At 44.1% G+C, this 21,135-nt stretch overlaps 1 protein-coding gene across 1 annotated transcript in view; it reads left to right on the top strand.

Moving 5' to 3' along the window:
* The window catches only part of ENPEP (glutamyl aminopeptidase), a 92,660-nt gene extending 71,767 nt beyond the window's left edge, over positions 1–20,893 (top strand). The window contains exons 18-20 of the mRNA XM_077476710.1: positions 2,921–3,064; positions 6,340–6,421; positions 17,213–20,893. Coding sequence (XP_077332836.1) covers positions 2,921–3,064; positions 6,340–6,421; positions 17,213–17,362 — 376 coding nt within the window. The 3' untranslated portion in view covers positions 17,363–20,893. The remainder of the gene's footprint in view (positions 1–2,920; positions 3,065–6,339; positions 6,422–17,212) is intronic.
* The last annotated feature ends 242 nt before the right edge of the window (positions 20,894–21,135 follow it).

Genomic DNA, 21,135 nt, shown 5'->3' with positions numbered 1-21,135 from the left:
TGTGTCGAATGCTTTTGCAAATATACCACGTCTACGGGCCTTCCTTTGTCTAGATGGCAGCTCATCTCCTCATAGAAGGTTAATAGATTATTTGGACAAGCACCGTTAAAGACTATGGGACACGAACATGAAAAATCAAAAGTGCTAATTTTAAAGGCTTATATGCAAGTTATTGTCATAAAAAGAGTTTGGGGACCAGGGTCCTGCCCCAGAGGACATGTATCAATGCATAAAAAAGTTGAGCAGTGGTTTTAATAATGCTTAAAGTGAAACAATAAAAATGTAATATTCCTTTAAATATTGTGCCTGGGGGGTGTCTATAGTATGCCTGTAAATTGGGTCATTTTTCCCGTGGTTTGAACAGTACCACAGCAAAATGACATTTCTAAAGGAAAAAAACTAATTTAAAACTGATCGCGGCTGTAATGAATTGTCGGGTCACGGCAATATAGATAAAAATCATTGAAAAATCATTGCTCTTTTTTTCTGATATGCACAGTAATTTTAATTTTATTCCATAGATGATACAACCAGGAGTAATAACGTTTGTACTGGTTTGGATGTTGATTTCCAAGACTTGTGTTGCATATACAATCTTGAGGATTTAGACTCTTAAGCCGACCATAGATGGTTTGAATCTTGGCCAGTTCAACAGGGACTGGCCAAGATTCGATCATGTATGGGCAGGCTGATTGCACCAAAGTGGATCCATCAATCGACTTGGATACCATCAGCATGTTACCTTTCTAGCATGCAATTATGCATGCAATTATTGTCAGCAGTTTTAGATGCTAGCAGTAATTACTGTGTTCACCTGGCAGGGACAGCTCCTGCCAGGAGAACATAATAGCTTCCTGGGTGGGATTCCCTCATCATCACTGACTGAATTAAGTGATTTTCTTTCCTGCAACCCGTGATTGCAGGAAAGAAAGTCATCATCTATGGCATGCCTTAGTCTGACCCTTGTACATCTGGCAACATTTTATGACACCCTGGTATCCCCTTTAAGTTGAGGTCTGTTTTTTAACCCATTAATTCTAGAGGGAAGGCCATGGACCAGTACCGGAGACTTGAGTAGAGGTTTCCCCAACCTCCAAAGGCCTAGTGGTGACCTCCAGAGTCAGGGAGAGCTGACATCTTTCCTTGTAGTGTGGGTTATTAGGCATGGGGGGTGAATTGCAAGTTGAATAATTGTGCGCCAGTCACGTTTTGAATGCAAGAAAAAGAGATTTATTGTATCTTATCAGAACTGCTGGAGAGAGGGTTAGGGCCAGGATACCCTTAGGTAGATGCAATAATAATTGGCAAAGTTTGAGACAAAAATAATAGGCAGACAGCTATACAGGTAGTGGGCCTTTAAGCTGGATGCAACAACTGTATTTGTAGAACTGCTGTCTCCTATGGCAACTGAACTTTGAACAGTCAATAGGGATCCATACACGTAAATGACAGCAACCCATTATAGATCTTCTCTCACATCTCAGAGTATCTTACTGTAGATCTTCACTCACTGATCACCCAGTCTCTCACTAGACTTCAAGATCCCAGACATTACTGGATCCTTTGAGCTCTTCCACAGCTAACCCCACTGTATTCTCCTCAAGCGTCACCCCTGCTAACCCACTGGGTCCCTGGCTTGGTACGCTGCTGAAGCTTTCCCACTTGTTCACCATCCCCGGATAGTGAATAAGGCTGCTCTGGTAATTCTTCAGACTTACATAACTGGCCTCTGATAACAGGAATGGTTGTCTCTTAAAGGTGACTGTGTCTCCTTTATCTCTGACCTTGAACCTCACTTGCCTCTGGTAACAGGAGTGGTCATCCCATGTGGCAACTGCTTCTCCCTCAACGCTAGCAATGATGTGGTTCCCCGTCTGGTGGAACCTCTGCAACTTGATTGGGCTTCCCGCCGAAAGCCCCAACCTCGCTCTGCTTCTCTCAAACCTGGATAGGCCTAGTCTGGATGCTCTTATCATTCTAATGCCACAGGCAACAGTGCCACCTAGTGACAAAAGAGAAAGGTGAATCAAATCCAGAGTTGGGGAAAAGTCAGGGAACCCCCCATAATAATTAGCCAGGCTAGTTACCCCCTAACCCCCTTACCCCACCACCATGCTTCACTGTAGGGATGGTATTGGCCAGGTGATGAGTGATGCCTGGTTTCCTGCAGACATGACGCTTGCCATTCAAGCCAAAGAGTTGAATCTTTGTTTCATCAAACCAGAGAATTTTGTTTCTCATTTTCTAAGAGTCCCTTAGGTGCCTTTTGGCAAACTCCAGACGGCTGTCATGTGCCTTTTACTGAGGAGTGGCTTTCATCTTGCCACTCTACCATACAGACCTGATTGGTGGAGTGCTGCAGAGATGGTCGTTTTCCTGGAAAGTTCTCCTCTCTCCACAGAGAAATGTTGGAGCTCTGCCAGAGTGACCGTCTGGTTCTTGGTCACTTACCTGACTAAGGCCCCTTTCCCCTGATCACTCAGTTTGGCTGGGTGGCCTGCTCTAGGAAGAGTCCTGAATTTGTGCTAATTTTAACAGAGAACATTGAGTATTGTCCGTGATACTTTTTTTTATTTGCGCTAACATATCATTTTTCATGGACGAGCACCCCGAAAACTCGTCCATGAAAAATGATATGATAGAAATAAATCCTAATTGACCTGGATGGATACTTTTGGCTATAAATTTACTCAGGTGGTCAGCCAGTACATGGGCAAGAATTATAATGTTGGAGCTCAGTAGGGAGTTTGGTGTATAAGAATGGAACAGACCGGGGTCATTGCCCTCTTTAGGGATAATTATCACTGTGGCCTCAATGAAAAAAAGGCACTCTTAATACAATATGTTACTAATATGTTATTCCCTTTTTAAACCTACGTCTCAAAAGTGAAATGTTTCAAAATGTCATTCTCTGTTACAGATACCTGAAGTACATTTATAATACCAGTCTTATTAAAAGCCAAGATGCACTGAATGTGATATATTACATAGCTGCCTATAGTAAGCTTGGAAAACAAATGGCATGGGATTGGGTACGAATCAACTGGGACTATTTGGTCAACAGGTAACTTTGTTTCTTCTTGTTTCATTAATTACTTAATAGTCCTTTTATATGTATACAGTGCCTTGAAAAAGTATTCCTACCCCTTGACATTTTCCACATTTTGTCATGTTACAACCAAAAACATGAATGTATTTTATTGGGATTTTATGTGATAGACCAACACAAAGTGGCACATAATTGTGAAGTGGAAGGAAAATGATAAATGGTTTTCAACATTTTTTTACAAATAAATATGTGAAAAGTGTGGTGTGCATTTGTATTCAGCCCCCCCCCCCCCCCCCCCGAGTTAATACTTTGTAGAACGACCTTTTGCTGGAATTACAGCTGCAAGTCTTTTTGGGTATGTCTCTACCAGCTTTGCATATCCAAAGAGTGATATTTTTGCCCATTCTTCTTTGCAAAATAGGTCAAGCTCTGTCAGATTGGATGAAGAGCCTCTATGAACAGCAATTTTCAAGTCTTGCCACAGATTCTCAATTGGATTTAGGACTGGACTTTGACTGGGACATTCTAACACATGAATATGCTTTGATCTAAACCATCCATTGTAGCTCTGACTGTATATTTAGGGTCGTTGTCCTGCTGGAAGGTTAACTCCTCTCCAGTCTTAAGTCTTTTGCAGACTCTAACAAGTTTTCTTCTAAGATTGCCCTGTATTTGGCTCCATCCATCTTCCCATCAACTCTGACCAGCTTCCCTGTCCCTGCTGAAGAAAAACATCCCCACAACATGATGTTGCCACCACCATGTTTCATGGTGGGGATGGTGTGTTTAGGGTGATGTGCAGTGTTAGTTTTCCCACCACACATAGCATTTTGCTTTTAGGACAAAAAGTTCAATTTTAGTCTCATATGACTAGAGCACGGTCTGCCATACGTTTGCTGTGTCCCCCACATGGCTTCTCGCAAACCGCAAGAAGGATTTCTTATGGCTTTCTTTCAACAAATGCTTTCTTCTTGCCACTCTTCCATAAAGGCCAGCTTTGTGGAGTACATGACTAATAGTTGTCCTGTGGACAGATTCTCCCACCTGAGCTATAGATCTCTGCAGCTCCTTCAGAGTTACCATGGGTAACTCTTGGCTGCTTCACTGATTAATACTCTCCTTGCCCAGCCTTTCAGTTTAGGTGGACGGCCATGGCTTGGTAGGTTTGCAGTTACTCTTTCTGTTTTCGGATGATGGATTAAACAGTGCTACGTGAGACGTTCAAAGTTTGGGATATTTTTGTTTATAACCTAACCCTGCTTTAAACTTCTCCACAACTTTATCCCTGACCTGTCTGGTGTGTTCCTTGGCCTTAATGATTCTGTTTCTCCACTAAGGTTCGCTAACAAACCTTTGAGGGCTTCAAAGAGCAGCTTTATTTAATTTTTTTTACTTAGATTAAATTATACACAGGTGGACTCTATTTACTAATTAGGTGACTTCTGAAGGCAATTGGTTTCACTAGATTTTAGTTAGGAGTGTCAGAGTAAAGGGGGCTGAATAAAAATGCACTCCACACTTTTCAGATATTTATTTGTCAAAAAATTTGAAAAACATGCAAAGATGCTGTAATCATAAATCTGAATGTAGAGCAGGTAGCTATATAAAGCTCCCAAGTTGTCACTGACTGTATGTTCACTGAATAGTGCAGTATTCTCTGTCAGGGCTACTACCACGTCTTTCCAAAAATAAGACCGGGTCTTATATTAATTTTGGCTACAAAAAACACATTAGGGCTTATTTTCAGGGGATGTCTTATTTATTTACAGTATGTACATAATACCATATGTAATAATGACATGTAAAAAAGTTCCTGTGTCCCTTGTCTTCTCTCCCCTCTCCCCCTCCCTCCCTGTCAGCTCAGGAGTCAGCATTATAAAAATTATGTCATCTCAAAAATATGTTCCCTAGTTAAAATCATGTGATCTGTGCTGTATAAGGATTATATAATGTGCAGTGTGTGTCTTTATGTAACATTATTGTGGAAAATACCTTATTTACAGCACCAATGGGTGCTCACGTGACCCGCTGGAGTCTCCTTACCTGCTCCCTGCACTGCAGAGGGATAGGCTGAGATCCCTGCTGATGTCAGTCCGACTCTGAGCACTGCAAAGGAGGGTCGCTGATGTCAGCCGGGGGAGAGGAGGAGAGCTCCGGTGGGTCACGTGAGCGCCCAGCGGCACGGTAAGTAAGGTATTTTTCACAATAATGTTGCATAAAGACACACACTTGATATTATATAATCCTTTTACAGCACAGATTACATGATTTTACAAGGACTTTAACCACTTGCCAACCAGCCGCTGCAGTTATACTGCGGCAGGACAGCTCTATTGCGAGATTTTTATAGCACTGAACACTGTATAATTGTCATTGGTCCCAAAAAAAGTGTCAAAAGTGTCCCATCTGTCCGCCGTAATGTTGCAGCCCCCCTAAAAATCACTGATCACCGCCATTGCTAGTAAAAAAAATAATAATAAAAATGTTATAAATCTATCCCCTATTTTGTAGACACTATAACTTTTCCGTAAACCAATCAATATACACTTATTGCGATTTTTTTTTAATTTTTTTTTTACCAAAAATATGTAGAAGAATACATATTGGCTAATGAAACTGATGAAGAAATTTATTTTTTTAAACATTTTTTTTTGGGGGGGGGGGGGGGGGGGTATTTATTATAGCAAAATGTAAAAAATATTGTTTTTTTTGTTTTTTTTTCAAAATTGTCAGTATTTTTGTTTATAGGCCAAATAATAAAAACCACAGAGTTGATTAAATACCATTAAAAAAAATCTCTATTTGTGGGGGAAAATGGCATAAATTTTGTTTGGGTAAAACTTCGCATGATTGTGCAATTGTCAGTTAAAGTAACGCAGTGCCATATCTCAAAAAATGGTCTGGTCATTAAGGGGGTAAATCTTTTTGGGGGTGAAGTGGTTAACTAGGCTTATTTTTCGGGGTAGTGTTTATATTGCAGCCATCCTAGAAAATCATGATAAGCCTTATTTTAGGCATAGGTCTTATTTTCAGGGAAAACCGGTAGTCAAACATATCTTATTAGTACTGTGCCTGGGGTCAAATCCCCCCCCCCAGCTCAGTCCTTCCTGCTTATATAGAAGTATATGCACAAAAAGTACATACATCACAAATGGATCATTAAAAAAATTAGGGTTTGACCACTCACTTCGTTTTTGCGCAAACAATGTGTATTGAGTTGTAATTTATAGGATTAACAAACATATGTACTTTTAATAATTAATGAACACACGCTTTGTATTTTCTTATAGATATACAATTAATGATCGAAACCTTGGTCGTATAGTTACAAGGATCTCAGGTACATTTAATACAGAGGAACAGCTGTGGCAAGTAAGTTTATTTCTTTGTACAAATAAATATGCTATATTTTTGTGCACTGCACTTTATTATTTGTCACACTGAACTTAAAGTGGTTGAAAATACTTTTTATTTTATTAAAATGGTAAACATGATATTCTGTACTTACCTGTTCTGTGCAAAGGTATTAGACGAACCTCCTCTTCTGGGGTCCCCTGCCAGCGATCTTGGCTCCTCCTCTTCTGTGTATACCCCCTTATCAAGCGGCTTGCTATGAGGGCAGATGTTCAGGCCAGCTTCCAAGCTGGGCTGTGTGTCTATTTTTACACCTTCGTCTGGCTGCCTTTTTAGTTTGGGTGGATTTTAAAAAAGTAGCTCAACCGCATGCTTTTACTGAACCCTAAATGCAATTTAAAATGTGCCCTTATATTTTATATACACTTACATACTAGGTAAAAAAAAATGGTATTGTCTCATTGACAATACATTGTTATTTCCCTTTACATACAAAACTAGTGTTTATAATAGAAGTTGTTGACACTCATCTTCATCTCATTGTTTCTCAATATATTTATTCCATTGAGTTCTAATTTCCTATCAACTTTCTCCTGTTTTGAAGAGAAGACGTAAGTTTGGGTGACACAGAAATAAAACCTGTGTGCTCAAGTCTTCAAAATGGAATAAGTTCAGGTGTTATAGGCCATGTTAGTAGAAATATGACTGGATAAGACTTTAGGATTCTGTAAGCATGGCCTGCAAATAAAAACCAAGGTAGCGTCTGTTGGGGTATACCCTGTGCTAAATACTGAAAAATACAAGTACATACATTTGGGTTTCTCTTTTTCTTCAGTTTCATACTTACTGTATTTTTCGCTCCATAAGACGCACCTGACCATAAGACGCACCTAGGTTTTAGAGGTTGAAAACAAGAAAAAAAAATATTCTGAACCAAATGGTGTACTAAAATATTTTCCAGTGCCCATGAAGTGCAGAGTGACTATGCCATAGTGTTCATTACCATAGAAAATGCAGAGTGTTCATTACCATTAGTGATGGACGAACTTCCGACGGGACGTTTCGCGAACGCGAAACGCGAACGGACACAAACGTTCGCGAAAACGACCGTTCGCCGCGGGCTCCATTGACTTCAATGGGAGGCGAATTTCGCAAACCTTTAGGTCGAATTTGCGGCCACGGGGTAATTATTAGGGGGTAGCACGTAGTCCCACCACCTGGACAATAGCATAATACATGTATGAGGTGAATTTGGGATCGATAACTACAAGCATTTTTTTTTTATTTGGGAAATTGTTCTGACAATTCAGGACTATGGAGCTAATGAAGGCAATGGAGGAGAGGGAAGGTCAGGGACCAGGGTAGGCAAACAAGAGGGTGCAGGAGATACAGAGCACTGACAGCAGCACCGTAATACAGAGCACTGACATCAGCACCGTGACATACAGCGCTGACAGCAGCTCCGTGACATACAGCGCTGACAGCAGCTCCGTGACATACAGCGCTGACAGCAGCTCCGTGACATACAGCGCTGACAGCAGCTCCGTGACATACAGCGCTGACAGCAGCTCCGTGACATACAGCGCTGACAGCAGCTCCGTGACATACAGCGCTGACAGCAGCACCGTGACATACAGCGCTGACAGCAGCTCCGTGACATACAGCGCTGACAGCAGCTCCGTGACATACAGCGCTGACAGCAGCTCCGTGACATACAGCACTGACAGCAGCTCCGTGACATACAGCGCTGACAGCAGCTCCGTGACATACAGCGCTGACAGCAGCACCGTGACATACAGCGCTGACAGCAGCTCCGTGACATACAGCGCTGACAGCAGCTCCGTGACATACAGCGCTGACAGCAGCTCCGTGACATACAGCGCTGACAGCAGCTCCGTGACATACAGCGCTGACAGCAGCTCCGTGACATACAGCGCTGACAGCAGCTCCGTGACATACAGCGCTGACAGCAGCTCCGTGACATACAGCGCTGACAGCAGCTCCGTGACATACAGCGCTGACAGCAGCTCCGTGACATACAGCGCTGACAGCAGCTCCGTGACATACAGCGCTGACAGCAGCACCGTAAGCAGCCCCAGGAGGAAGTCAGCACAGCACAGGGATGGTGTGATCCCCTCATAATAAGAACCCCCAGGAGGAAGTCAGCACAGCACAGGGATGGTGGGAGCCCCTCATAATAAGAACACCCAGGAGGAAGTCAGCACAGCACAGGGATGGTGGGAACCCCTCATAATAAGCAGCCCCAGTAGAAATATGACACCGCTCAACCTCTTCAAAGAGGAGGGTAGGGGCATATAGTACGGTGTGCTTTTTTGGGTCAGGGAAGTGAGCCAAATGAATTAAGAAGGTCTGTGTGCTTGATTCCAAAAATTGTTTATAGACATATACATGGTCTACTGATCACATGTGTTGAATTCCTCCGAGATCCATGCCTCATTCATTTTTAGAAATGTGAGGTAGTTAACACTGTGGTGAGCTAGGCGAGTACGCTTATCGGTCACAATCCCCCCTGCTGCGCTGAACGTCCTTTCGGACAGGACACTGGATGAGGGGCAAGCCAACAGTTCGATTGCAAATTGGGCAAGCTCTGGCCAGAGGTCAAGCCTGCCCACCCAGTAGTCTAGGGGTTCATCACTCCTCAGAGCGTCCACATCGGCCGTTAACCCAATGTAGTCGGACACCTGACGGTCTAGGCGTTCCCTGATGCTGGATCCGGATGACACCTGTCGATGGGTCGGCTGAAAGAATGACCTCATATCCGAAGTCACCAACACATCTTCAAACCGGCCTCTTCTTGCAGGCGCTGTTGGATTGGTACCCGCAAATCCTTCTCTGGGAGTGGGAATTGCTCCTCTGCCAGCGCACGCAAAAGCAGAATGCAGCATTTCTCGAAGCAAGGCCTGGAAGTGCTGCATTCTGACAGCCCTCTGCGACGGCGGTAACATTTCCGCCATTTTGTGTTTGTACCGGGGGTCTAAGTACGTTGCCACCCAGTACTGGTCCTTGACCCTCATGCTTTTTATACGGGGGTCCCTATTAAAACACTGGAGCATGAAGGCCCCCATTTGCACTAAAGTGGAAGCGGTGTGGTGGCCTGGCTCCTGCTCATCATCCAGGATAATGTCGTCCTCTTCATTCTCCTCTCCCCATCCTCGCACAACAGGGATCCCAGAAAGGTTTAAAGCATGCTCTTCTTGCTCCTGCTCATCCGCCCCGGCACCATCCTCCTCTGACTCCTCATCAGACTCCTGTTGTTGACTTGTCTCAGATAGAGTAGCCCCCCCTGGGAATTCATCCAGCATTGCGACTTCCTCATCTTCCCGCTCCTGCTCCTCCACAGCCTGATCAATGACACGACGCAATGCACGCTCCAGAAAGAAGGCATAAGGTACCATGTCACTGATGGCGCCATGGCTGCGACTGACCAGTTTGGTGATCTCCTCAAATGGCCGCAGAAGTCTGCATGTGTCGCGCATGAGCAGCCACTGGCGCGGTGAAAAAAAACCCAGCTCCCCAGAACCGTTTCTTTCGCAGAGTTCATACAGGTAGACGTTAACTGCACGTTTCTGCTGGAGCAGCCTATCAAGCATATAGAAGGTTGAGTTCCATCGCGTCGGGCAATCGCAAATAAGACGTCTGACCGGCAGATGGTGTCGCCGCTGAATGTCAGCAAGGCGAGCCATGGCCGTGTAAGATCTTCTGAAATGGGCCGAGATTTTCCTTGCCTGCCGCAAGATGTCCTGGACCCCAGGGTATTTGACAAGGAATCGCTGCACGACCAAGTTTAAGACGTGTGCCATGCACGGCACGTGCGTGATTTTGCCCTGTTTCAATGCGCTAAGCAGATTGGCACCGTTGTCACACACCACTTTACCAACTGTCAAATTGAGCGGTGTTAGCCACTCATCTGCCTGTGAACGCAAAGCTGAAAGGAGTGCCGGGCCAGTGTGGCTCTTTGCTTCCAGGCACAACAGACGCAGCACGGCATGGCAACGTCTCACCTGGCATGTGGAATAGGTTCTGGGGAGCTTGGGCGGTGCAGTGGAAGAGACGCTAGCAGCGGAAAAGGAGGAGGCAGCTGAGGAGGAGAGGGAGGAGGATGGAGTAGGAGGAGGAGAAGAAGAGTCAGGCCTGCATGCAATCCGTGGCGGTAAAACCAAATCTACACGGGTGCCACGGGTTACATGCTTGACGGCCGTCAGAAGGTTCACCCAGTGGGCAGTAAAACTGATATACCTTCCCTGCCCGTGTTTGCTAGACCACGTGTCTGTGGTCAGATGTATCTTGGCACCGACACTGTGTGCCAGAGATACATTCACTTGCCGCTGAACATGGCCATATAGCTCTGGGATGCCCTTCTCTGAGAAATACTTCCTTCCTGGGACCTTCCATTGTGGTGTTCCAATGGCCACAAATTTGCGAAAGGCCTCCGAGTCCACCAGTTTATATGGCAGTAGTTGGCGGGCTATGAGTTCTGACAAGCCAGCCGCCAACCGTTGGGCAAGAGGGTTATCCGGCGTCATCATTTTTTTACGCTCAAACATTAGGCCCACGGAAGCCTGCCTTTTTGCAGAAAAATGTGAGCTTGGCGTGATGGAAGGTGGAGTGGAGGACAATTGTGAGGAGAGAGGAGAAGGAGAAGTAGAAGACGAGGCTGGACGGTGAGAGCCTGCAGTGTGGCTTTGTGTGTTCCGTTGCTCCCACTGGGCTCGGTGATGGCTGCTCATGTGCCTTCTTAAGGCGGTCGTCCCTAGGTGAGTATTGGGCTTACCGCGACTAACGCGTTGACTGCAAAGATTGCAGATGGCAACGCTATTGTCAGCAGCGGACACGTTAAAAAAAGCCCACACTGCGGAGCCATGTGCCGGTGTCCTGGGAGCGCCAGATGTGACCGTACATGGTCGATGACTCGCTCCTGATACATTTGCAGTCTGCTTTGTCCCTGCTGTGCAATGTAAGTCATTGCTGCTTCTCCTCCCTATCTGCTGGTCCATATCTCCCTCTGAACTCCCCTCCTCTTCCTCTCTTGTGGGCACCCACGTGACATCACTAGACACGTCATCATCAACGTCACCTTCCCCACCGCTATAAGTAGAGTAGGCAGCAACACCGGGGACCAACCTCCTCCTTGGGCTGATCTGGGTACTGGCGTCAGACTGCTGAGTAGCGCTTGTTGCTACCTCCTCTTCCTGATCCAATACCAAGAGTGGCTGCGCATCAGAAATGTCCTCTTGATATGGATCGGAAAATAATTCCAGTGACTCAAGCGGAAGGTATGTGGTGGTGGTGGTGGTGGTCGTGTTGTTGGTGGTAGTGTCTTTGGGGGTGCACATAGCAGAGAGTGAAGAAGAGGGTGCAGATCGAGAGGATGAGGAGGGTGCAGAAGAGTAAGGCTGAGCGAGCCACTCAACCAAGTCTGGTGCATCCTTTAAAGTAATTGAACGCACCTTCTGCAACTTCCCACTTTGGCTCAAGCCTGTTGCTCCTGCCCTACCCCTACCACCCCTGCGGAAGGGCCTGCCTCTTCCTCTGCATGTCATTTTTTAAATGACCCTGTGACAAAACTCTTAGTCCCTATACCGCTGAAGGACTGCTGCAGTATAGGTGAGCGGTCAGCAGTGGTGCACGTCAACCCTATCTATTGTGGACCTATAGCGGTCCTTACAGAACAGCAGACTGTACCGCACTCAAGCCTATGTACCGTAGCACCCTATACCAAGTTACCAGTCCTTATAAGAACTTTTGTGGACCAAGCAGGTTGTGTATTAGTGTTTAGCAGACTGTACGTCAGTCCCTATACCGCTGAAGGACTGCTGCAGTATAGGGCAGCGGTCAGCAGTGGTGCACGTCAACCCTATCTATTGTGGACCGATAGCGGTCCTTACAGAACAGCAGACTGTACCGCACTCAAGCCTATGTACCGTAGCACCCTATACCAAGTTACCAGTCCTTATAAGAACTTTTGTGGACCAAGCAGGTTGTGTATTAGTGTTTAGCAGACTGTACGTCAGTCCCTATACCGCTGAAGGACTGCTGCAGTATAGGGCAGCGGTCAGCAGTGGTGCACGTCAACCCTATCTATTGTGGACCGATAGCGGTCCTTACAGAACAGCAGACTGTACCGCACTCAAGCCTATGTACCGTAGCACCCTATACCAAGTTACCAGTCCTTATAAGAACTTTTGTGGAACAAGCAGGTTGTGTGTTAGTGATTAGCAGACTGTACGTCAGTCCCTATACCAATGAAGGACTGCTGCAGTATAGGGCAGCGGTCAGCAGTAGTGCACGGCAACCCTATGTATTGTGGACCGATAGCGGTCCTTACAGAACAGCAGACTGTACTGCACTCAGGCCTATGTACCGTAGCACCCTATACCAAGTTACCAGTCCTTATAAAAACTTTTGTGGACCAAGCAGGTTGTGTGTTAGTGTTTAGCAGACTGTGCGTCAGTCCCTATACCGCTGAAGGACTGCTGCAGTATAGGGCAGCGGTCAGCAGTAGTGCACGGCAACCCTATGTATTGTGGACCGATAGCGGTCCTTACAGAACAGCAGACTGTAACGCACTCAGGCCTATGTACCGTAGCACCCTATACCAAGTTACCAGTCCTTATAAGAACTTTTGTGGACCAAGCAGGTTGTGTGTTAGTGATTAGCAGACTGTACGTCAGTCCCTATACCAATGAAGGACTGCTGCAGTATAGGGCAGCGGTCAGCAGTAGTGCACGGCAACCCTATGTATTGTGGACCGATAGCGGTCCTTACAGAACAGCAGACTGTAACGCACTCAGGCCTATGTACCGTAGCACCCTATACCAAGTTACCAGTCCTTATAAAAACTTTTGTGGACCAAGCAGGTTGTGTGTTAGTGTTTAGCAGACTGTGCGTCAGTCCCTATACCGCTGAAGGACTGCTGCAGTATAGGGCAGCGGTCAGCAGTAGTGCACGGCAACCCTATGTATTGTGGACCGATAGCGGTCCTTACAGAACAGCAGACTGTAACGCACTCAGGCCTATGTACCGTAGCACCCTATACCAAGTTACCAGTCCTTATAAGAACTTTTGTGGACCAAGCAGGTTGTGTGTTAGTGATTAGCAGACTGTACGTCAGTCCCTATACCAATGAAGGACTGCTGCAGTATAGGGCAGCGGTCAGCAGTAGTGCACGGCAACCCTATGTATTGTGGACCGATAGCGGTCCTTACAGAACAGCAGACTGTAACGCACTCAGGCCTATGTACCGTAGCACCCTATACCAAGTTACCAGTCCTTATAAGAACTTTTGTGGAACAAGCAGGTTGTGTGTTAGTGATTAGCAGACTGTACGTCAGTCCCTATACCAATGAAGGACTGCTGCAGTATAGGGCAGCGGTCAGCAGTAGTGCACGGCAACCCTATGTATTGTGGACCGATAGCGGTCCTTACAGAACAGCAGACTGTAACGCACTCAGGCCTATGTACCGTAGCACCCTATACCAAGTTACCAGTCCTTATAAGAACTTTTGTGGACCAAGCAGGTTGTGTGTTAGTGATTAGCAGACTGTACGTCAGTCCCTATACCAATGAAGGACTGCTGCAGTATAGGGCAGCGGTCAGCAGTAGTGCACGGCAACCCTATGTATTGTGGACCGATAGCGGTCCTTACAGAACAGCAGACTGTAACGCACTCAGGCCTATGTACCGTAGCACCCTATACCAAGTTACCAGTCCTTATAAGAACTTTTGTGGAACAAGCAGGTTGTGTGTTAGTGATTAGCAGACTGTACGTCAGTCCCTATACCAATGAAGGACTGCTGCAGTATAGGGCAGCGGTCAGCAGTAGTGCACGGCAACCCTATGTATTGTGGACCGATAGCGGTCCTTACAGAACAGCAGACTGTAACGCACTCAGGCCTATGTACCGTAGCACCCTATACCAAGTTACCAGTCCTTATAAGAACTTTTGTGGACCAAGCAGGTTGTGTGTTAGTGATTAGCAGACTGTACGTCAGTCCCTATACCAATGAAGGACTGCTGCAGTATAGGGCAGCGGTCAGCAGTAGTGCACGGCAACCCTATGTATTGTGGACCGATAGCGGTCCTTACAGAACAGCAGACTGTACTGCACTCAGGCCTATGTACCGTAGCACCCTATACCAAGTTACCAGTCCTTATAAAAACTTTTGTGGACCAAGCAGGTTGTGTGTTAGTGTTTAGCAGACTGTGCGTCAGTCCCTATACCGCTGAAGGACTGCTGCAGTATAGGGCAGCGGTCAGCAGTAGTGCACGGCAACCCTATGTATTGTGGACCGATAGCGGTCCTTACAGAACAGCAGACTGTAACGCACTCAGGCCTATGTACCGTAGCACCCTATACCAAGTTACCAGTCCTTATAAGAACTTTTGTGGACCAAGCAGGTTGTGTGTTAGTGATTAGCAGACTGTACGTCAGTCCCTATACCAATGAAGGACTGCTGCAGTATAGGGCAGCGGTCAGCAGTAGTGCACGGCAACCCTATGTATTGTGGACCGATAGCGGTCCTTACAGAACAGCAGACTGTACCGCACCCAAGCCTATGTACCGTAGCACCCTAGACAGACCAAGTTACCAGTCCTGATAAAGAGCTTTGTGGAACAAGTGAGTTGTGAATGATTAGCAGACTGCAGCAGAAGGGCAGCAGTCAAGTATAATATTCTTTCTATATTTGGAAGAAAGAATATTATACGTGTACAAGCCTATTACCGTACCACTGATACCAGTCCTGAAAAGAACCTTTGTGGAACTAATAGTAACAGCAAGTCTTTAAAATTATCCTCACTGCCTGACACACTGCTTCCTGCCTGTCCCTATACAAATTGGCAAAAAAGAGTAGGCTGGAACGATTAGCTGGAACAGCTCTTTTGTGGACCTGATAGTAACAGCTAATGATGATGATGATGATGATGATGAAGAAAGACTAATCTGGCTGAGCTGTCCCTAAAATAGCAGCATACAGCGCTCTGTCCCTTTATCTAAACTGACAAAAGAAACTCAGGCTGCTGACCTAACACCTATACCAGTCCTGAAAAGAACTTTTGTGTACCAAATAGCTAGCGTTTTCTCTGTCCCTACTCCACACAGGATCCTTTCCCTACAGTGACAGAAGAAAGAATGTAAAATGGCCACCGGATCGGGTGTATTTATAGGTTAGGGGGAATGTCCAAGTGTCCATGAGCTGTCATGTCTCAATTGGTTGTCCTGTAACACATGATAAACGTGTCACGAAAGGTTAAAGTTCTTGTATACATTAAACACGTAAGTCCGCCGGGGCGAACGACGGAAAAAGGCGTTCGAACCCGCGGACGGCGAAAGTCGGAAATTCGCCGCGAAACGACCGCCGGGCGAACCGTTCGGCCATCACTAATTACCATAGAAAATGCAGAATGACCATTACCATAGAAAATGCAGAGTGTTCATTACAATAGAAAATGCAGAGTTCCCATTACCATAGAAAATGCAGAATAACCATTACCATAGAAATGCAGAGTGGCCATGCCATAAAAATGTAGAGTTACCATTGCCTTACCTGATGTTATCCCAGCGTCCGTCCTCCTCCTCCTCTCTGGCCATTGTTCCTGGGAGCTGACTCCTGCCTTCACCTCTTCCTCCAGCCACTCCTGTCAGAGTCACCAGCCCTGTGTTTCTCTGCCTCTATGGTGCCAGGCTCCCCGAGGGACAGCTGGCACTTCTCCCTCCTCCATCAGGCCACTATGCACTCTCCCGGCGCCCGGAGCCCATGGAGGATTTTGAATTATGTCCCCGCTCTCCTGCCTCTCTTCCGGTGTTGGCTGCGGGAGACAATGCGTGCGGTGGCCGGGGGCAGTGCCAGCATTGGCGGGGGGCGGTGCCAGCGGCGGGTGGGGGTGCTTATCGTATATTGGCAAAATAAGACGCAGGGACAATTTCCCCCATATTTCTGGGGGAAAAAAGTGCGTCTTACTGTCCGAAAAATAGGGTACCTAAGTGGATGCAGCCTCTGCGCTGAAAACCAAGCGATCGAACATCGCCAATCACTCGGTTTTCAGAGATCCGTGAGCAGAGAGCTGTAGACAACAATTTAAACGACCTCCCTCATTTCAAGTATATCTAAACTCAAGAACAAACATGTAATATATTGCAGCTTGCCAGTCCTTAGATATAATAGCTGCATCCGTTTTATTTTTTCAGACTAAATACATTTTTCTAAAGTATAGAAAAATACCTGAAATACATGAAAATAATGTCCTTGTAAGTTCCTTTACATTAAATAAATGTCCTTGTAACTTTATGAAGACTGAACTCAAATCTTGAAAAATGTTTAGGCATTCTCAGGTAAATTTTGCGGACTACAACAAAACCTAATCTCTAGGCACTGTAGATTCGGAGAAGAGGAGGTGTTTGTAGTCCATTTAGGACAGAAACCTAGGGTGACAACACAGCTCCCCCATAGATAAAGTAGAACGACTGATCATTTTTACCCTGGGATTGTAAGTGTGTTTCTGGCAGAATCACCAGGTAAAAATAAAAGAAAGAAAGTTAAAAAAAAAATGCAGCCACCATATAATACAGCTTTAAATTGAATTGTGATATATTATATGGATATATTTTTTAACTTATATTTGGTAATTCATGAAAATTACCAACTGGTTATATCTCTCAGTGAACACAGCCATCTCAGATTCTTCTTTGACTTGATCATCATGACCTTCCATTGTCACCTATTTGCTTTCCTTTATGAATAAAAATTGGCAAATAGTTTAACTGATCCTTAATTTGTGTTTTCTTTCTAGATGAAAAATTTCTTTGAAAGATACCCAAATGCTGGGGCTGGAGCGACCCCTAGGCAGCAAGCACTGGAAACCGTCACAACTAACATTAAGTGGGTCAAAAATAACAAAGATGGCATCAAATCCTGGTTGCATCAGAATGTTATTCCTTAAGAACATAGTTAATAGCAATGTTTCAAGATCTCTAATGTTTCAAAATTTGCCAGCATTGTCTATTTTAAAATAAAAAAGAGAAGGCATAATGTACATATCAAATATTATAGAAGGGAAACATGAGGAAATATATCCAAGGTCCATTTTGTCTTGAAGAAGAGAATGTTTCAGAAAAAGTGGAACGGGTGTCCTGCTTATATTTGTATTTATTATGTTCTAAAATGTACACACGATGGGGTTGCTAAATGCAAGTAGGCTGTTCATTTTTCAAGGGAAGTTGGACTGTGCAAGGAAATTTTCCTCCAGAGCTTAGTGAATGTGGTGACATTTTACTTTGCAAAGAATGTGCAAGGAAAATAGAAAACAGCATTCCATTGGATGATGGAAGTCAGTAGAGTCTCCCCTTATTCACTAAGCTTTAGGGATAATTGCAAAGTGAACATGTTATTTGTCTTAAGAAAATCCATCCATTTTTTTTTTTTAATCTTCTTAAGAAAAGCTATACTGACATGTGTCACATTTCTGACAAATGTAAACCTTATATTCCTTTCATTCCATCATTTAGTTTTTCTCCCATAATAAATTCAACACATTTTTATACATTTTTACTGGCGTCCCATCCATTAAGGGTGCACAGGCGCTGCCCCCTATCCATGCGTCCAGCCCCCCTAATCTGCATGTGAGCACTGGATGCATGGATTCCAATGAGGGGGTGTGTTTTCTTTTTAAGCACGTGATTTGAGCTCTAATAGGCTTCAAAAAAAGGTGGGCTCGGGGTGCAGAGCAATGCGCTCTGCAAACACCCAGTTGTGTGACAATAGCGAATGAATATTGGCTATTGTCACACTGATCCTCTTCCCGGCCAGTCAGGAAGCGGGTCCTGGGAACCGGCACTCGATTGGATGAAAGGATCCTATTGGATGCCTAGGAGGAGGAGAGAGGAGAAGCCGATATCGCACGTAGGACGCGCTGCCCGCCCGCTACCTAGGGGGGTAAGTGCGGGACTTTGATGTCTGATCAGTTTTTTTTCTCTTCCTCTGTTTTCTTTTATACCGTTTGTGTATTTTTTTTTTTTTTATCAATATTTTCATTTATGATTTGGTTTATTGCCCATTTTATGTTCCATATGTCCTAGTTCAGTCACCCCATTATCTATCTGTTTATTTCCTTAAAGCAAAGCCAGCTACAAGTCTCAGGGCAATACTTAGGCACCCACAAGAACCTGCACAGGAACCAGTACAGGCTAAACCATTGCTAAACAAACTTAAATTTTTTTAAGTCAAAAAGATCAAGACATAGTCCATTATCCTCAATATAAGGAAACTAACAAATTAGCTTTTTACAATATGGCATAATATTTAATTTGGTTTCACCCAACTTTTCCAATTTTTCACCACTTTTATTTTGCAAGACACATTTTAATAAACTGCTGTTAATAAATGTTCAAGACTCAAAGGGTACAGTTTCAAACAATATTTTTCCAAGCTCCTTTTCTCACTTGAAATGTTTGTAAAGTTGTATATAGTCTTGTAAGTGCTAACTTTAATCATGCACCTTGTTCAGTTACAGTTTTGTAGCTGTCAACCTTGGGGTTGATTTCCTAAAACTGGAGAGTGCATAATCTGGTGCAACTCTGCACAGAAACCAATCAGCTTCTAGTTTTTTTTTTCGTCAAAGCTGACTGGCTACCATGCACAGCTGCACCCGAATTTGCACTCTCCAGTTTTAGTAAACCAACCTCACAGTGTGTCTAAGTTAATTTCCTTTTTATATAAAGTACATTGCCTGCTAGATGGTGCAAATATTATTGAAACTATAGTATAGGCACCATCAGGTTATGATTGGTGCAAGCAGCTTTCTAATGTTCCTGCTGTAAGCCTCAGGGCATCTCACATGGTAATATAGGTTTCAGTAACCTACTGAGAGGAGCACTCTTTTGCATTGATATGTACTCATCTTCGTTCCAAAAATCTCAGTCCAGGAAATGGGTCCTGGAGCTGGAAAGGGTCCCAACAACCTAACCTGTAGCAACTGACTGGGAAGTTACTGGCAACTGGCAACTTATGTGAGTTAGGGACCTTAGATTGCAAGCTCTTTGATGGCAGGGACTGATGTGAATGTACAATTTGTATATAAAGCACTGCGTAAATTGACGGCACTATAAAAGGACCTGTAGTAAATAATTTCATGGTGACTGGGAACATTTCCCCCTTACAGATAGCTAAAAAAACATTGGCATCAGTGGTTAATTATTAGAGGCAGAAATTGCTCATTGCTCCTTGTTAATGAAACCCCTAGCAGCCTCTGGAGGAACTCTAGTTTACTATGGAACCATGGTTGAGAAAGCCTGCTCTAGGTCTACAAAACTCAATCAACCACTCTTTCTGCCTATTTGCTTCTTACAAAGCATATTTGTAGTCATACAATGCAAATTACCCAAGGACATTCAAACATTATTTTTCATTTTTAAATAATAGTGAATTCATCTGAAAAAGTGGCTATTACCTGTATTTTTTAGCTTTATTCAACAGTCACGTTACTGCATGGGCAATCTTCCCATCCCTCTTAGGCTTGATTCACACCTATGCATTTTCAGTGCTTTTTGCATATTGCAGATTTGCACTACAGAATGTGTTCCATAGGAAACCATTTTACATGGACTATGGTGCAAATCTGCAAAATACAAAAAGCACTAAAAATGCATAGGTGTGAATCAGGCCTTACTGAGTGCAGGGGACATGGCTGCATTGACTGCAGGGGGTGTATCTGCAGTGACTGACATATAGCGAGTCAAGGAAATATGTACCTCATCTTTCTACTTTGCAGGCTAAGCAGCACAGGGCTGAGGGGCGTGTCAGCCAAGCTGACTATATATGCGTTGGCACAGTGTCTGTAGTTCAGATTAGAAGCTGAGGGGTGCAGACAGACAGATAGACAGACAGACAGACAGACAGGGATATAAATATTTACAGCAAAATCTTAAAGTCACAAAAAAAAAAGGCATATGTACAAGATGTATTACTTTCAAAGGAATGTATTAAGAAATCAGTAATATGGTTTATATACACTTTAAAGAAGTTATCTCTTAATGTCCAAAATTCTTAACCAACAGTAGTAGTGAGTGCATAGCCTAACCAAAGAGGAAAACATAAAACCAAGCTAAATTAAAAAAATAATTGTAAATTTTTTTTTCCTAAAATGCATTGTTCTTTTTGTTAAAGTAATCTTTCCTATTATATGCAAAATGTTAATTTGCAAGAATAGTGATAGTATATTTGTATGATCTTTGAAAACTATTCATTCTGAATTAATTCAGGGAGAAGAACCAATGTATGTTTATTATAAAATGATTGGATATTTCCAACCTGTAATTTTCTATGTATAACAATCAAGCTGTACTTAAGAAATAACCTTTTGATGATGTTACTTGTCAGATGTTAGATTCTTGTAATTACATTGATTAAAAGCATAATGATCACAAATGATGACAATTGTTAATAAATTCCAGAGCATGTGTACTCATTTATTTAAGTGATTGTATGGTATGTCTTGTATAATACTGTATTAAGTATATATAAAAGGTTACTTGAAGAGCGGTGGCTAGGACCAGTGCCAGGATAAGGTCATCTAGAACCCTGGGCGAACATGCCAAACTGCCCCCTTGCCCCCTCCCCCCCAGATATATGAGCATTGTGTGTCGGCAAAAATCTCACCACAAAAACACTAAGCACTTTAAAAAAAAATAATAATTCACCCCTCCTATCACAAATCCT

Source organism: Lithobates pipiens, unplaced genomic scaffold, assembly GCF_037356315.1.
Source record: "Lithobates pipiens isolate NorthernLeopardFrog02 unplaced genomic scaffold, aLitPip1_a1.2 Scaffold_13, whole genome shotgun sequence".
Lineage (NCBI taxonomy): Eukaryota > Metazoa > Chordata > Amphibia > Anura > Ranidae > Lithobates > Lithobates pipiens.
This window is presented reverse-complemented; position numbering and strand designations above follow the sequence as displayed.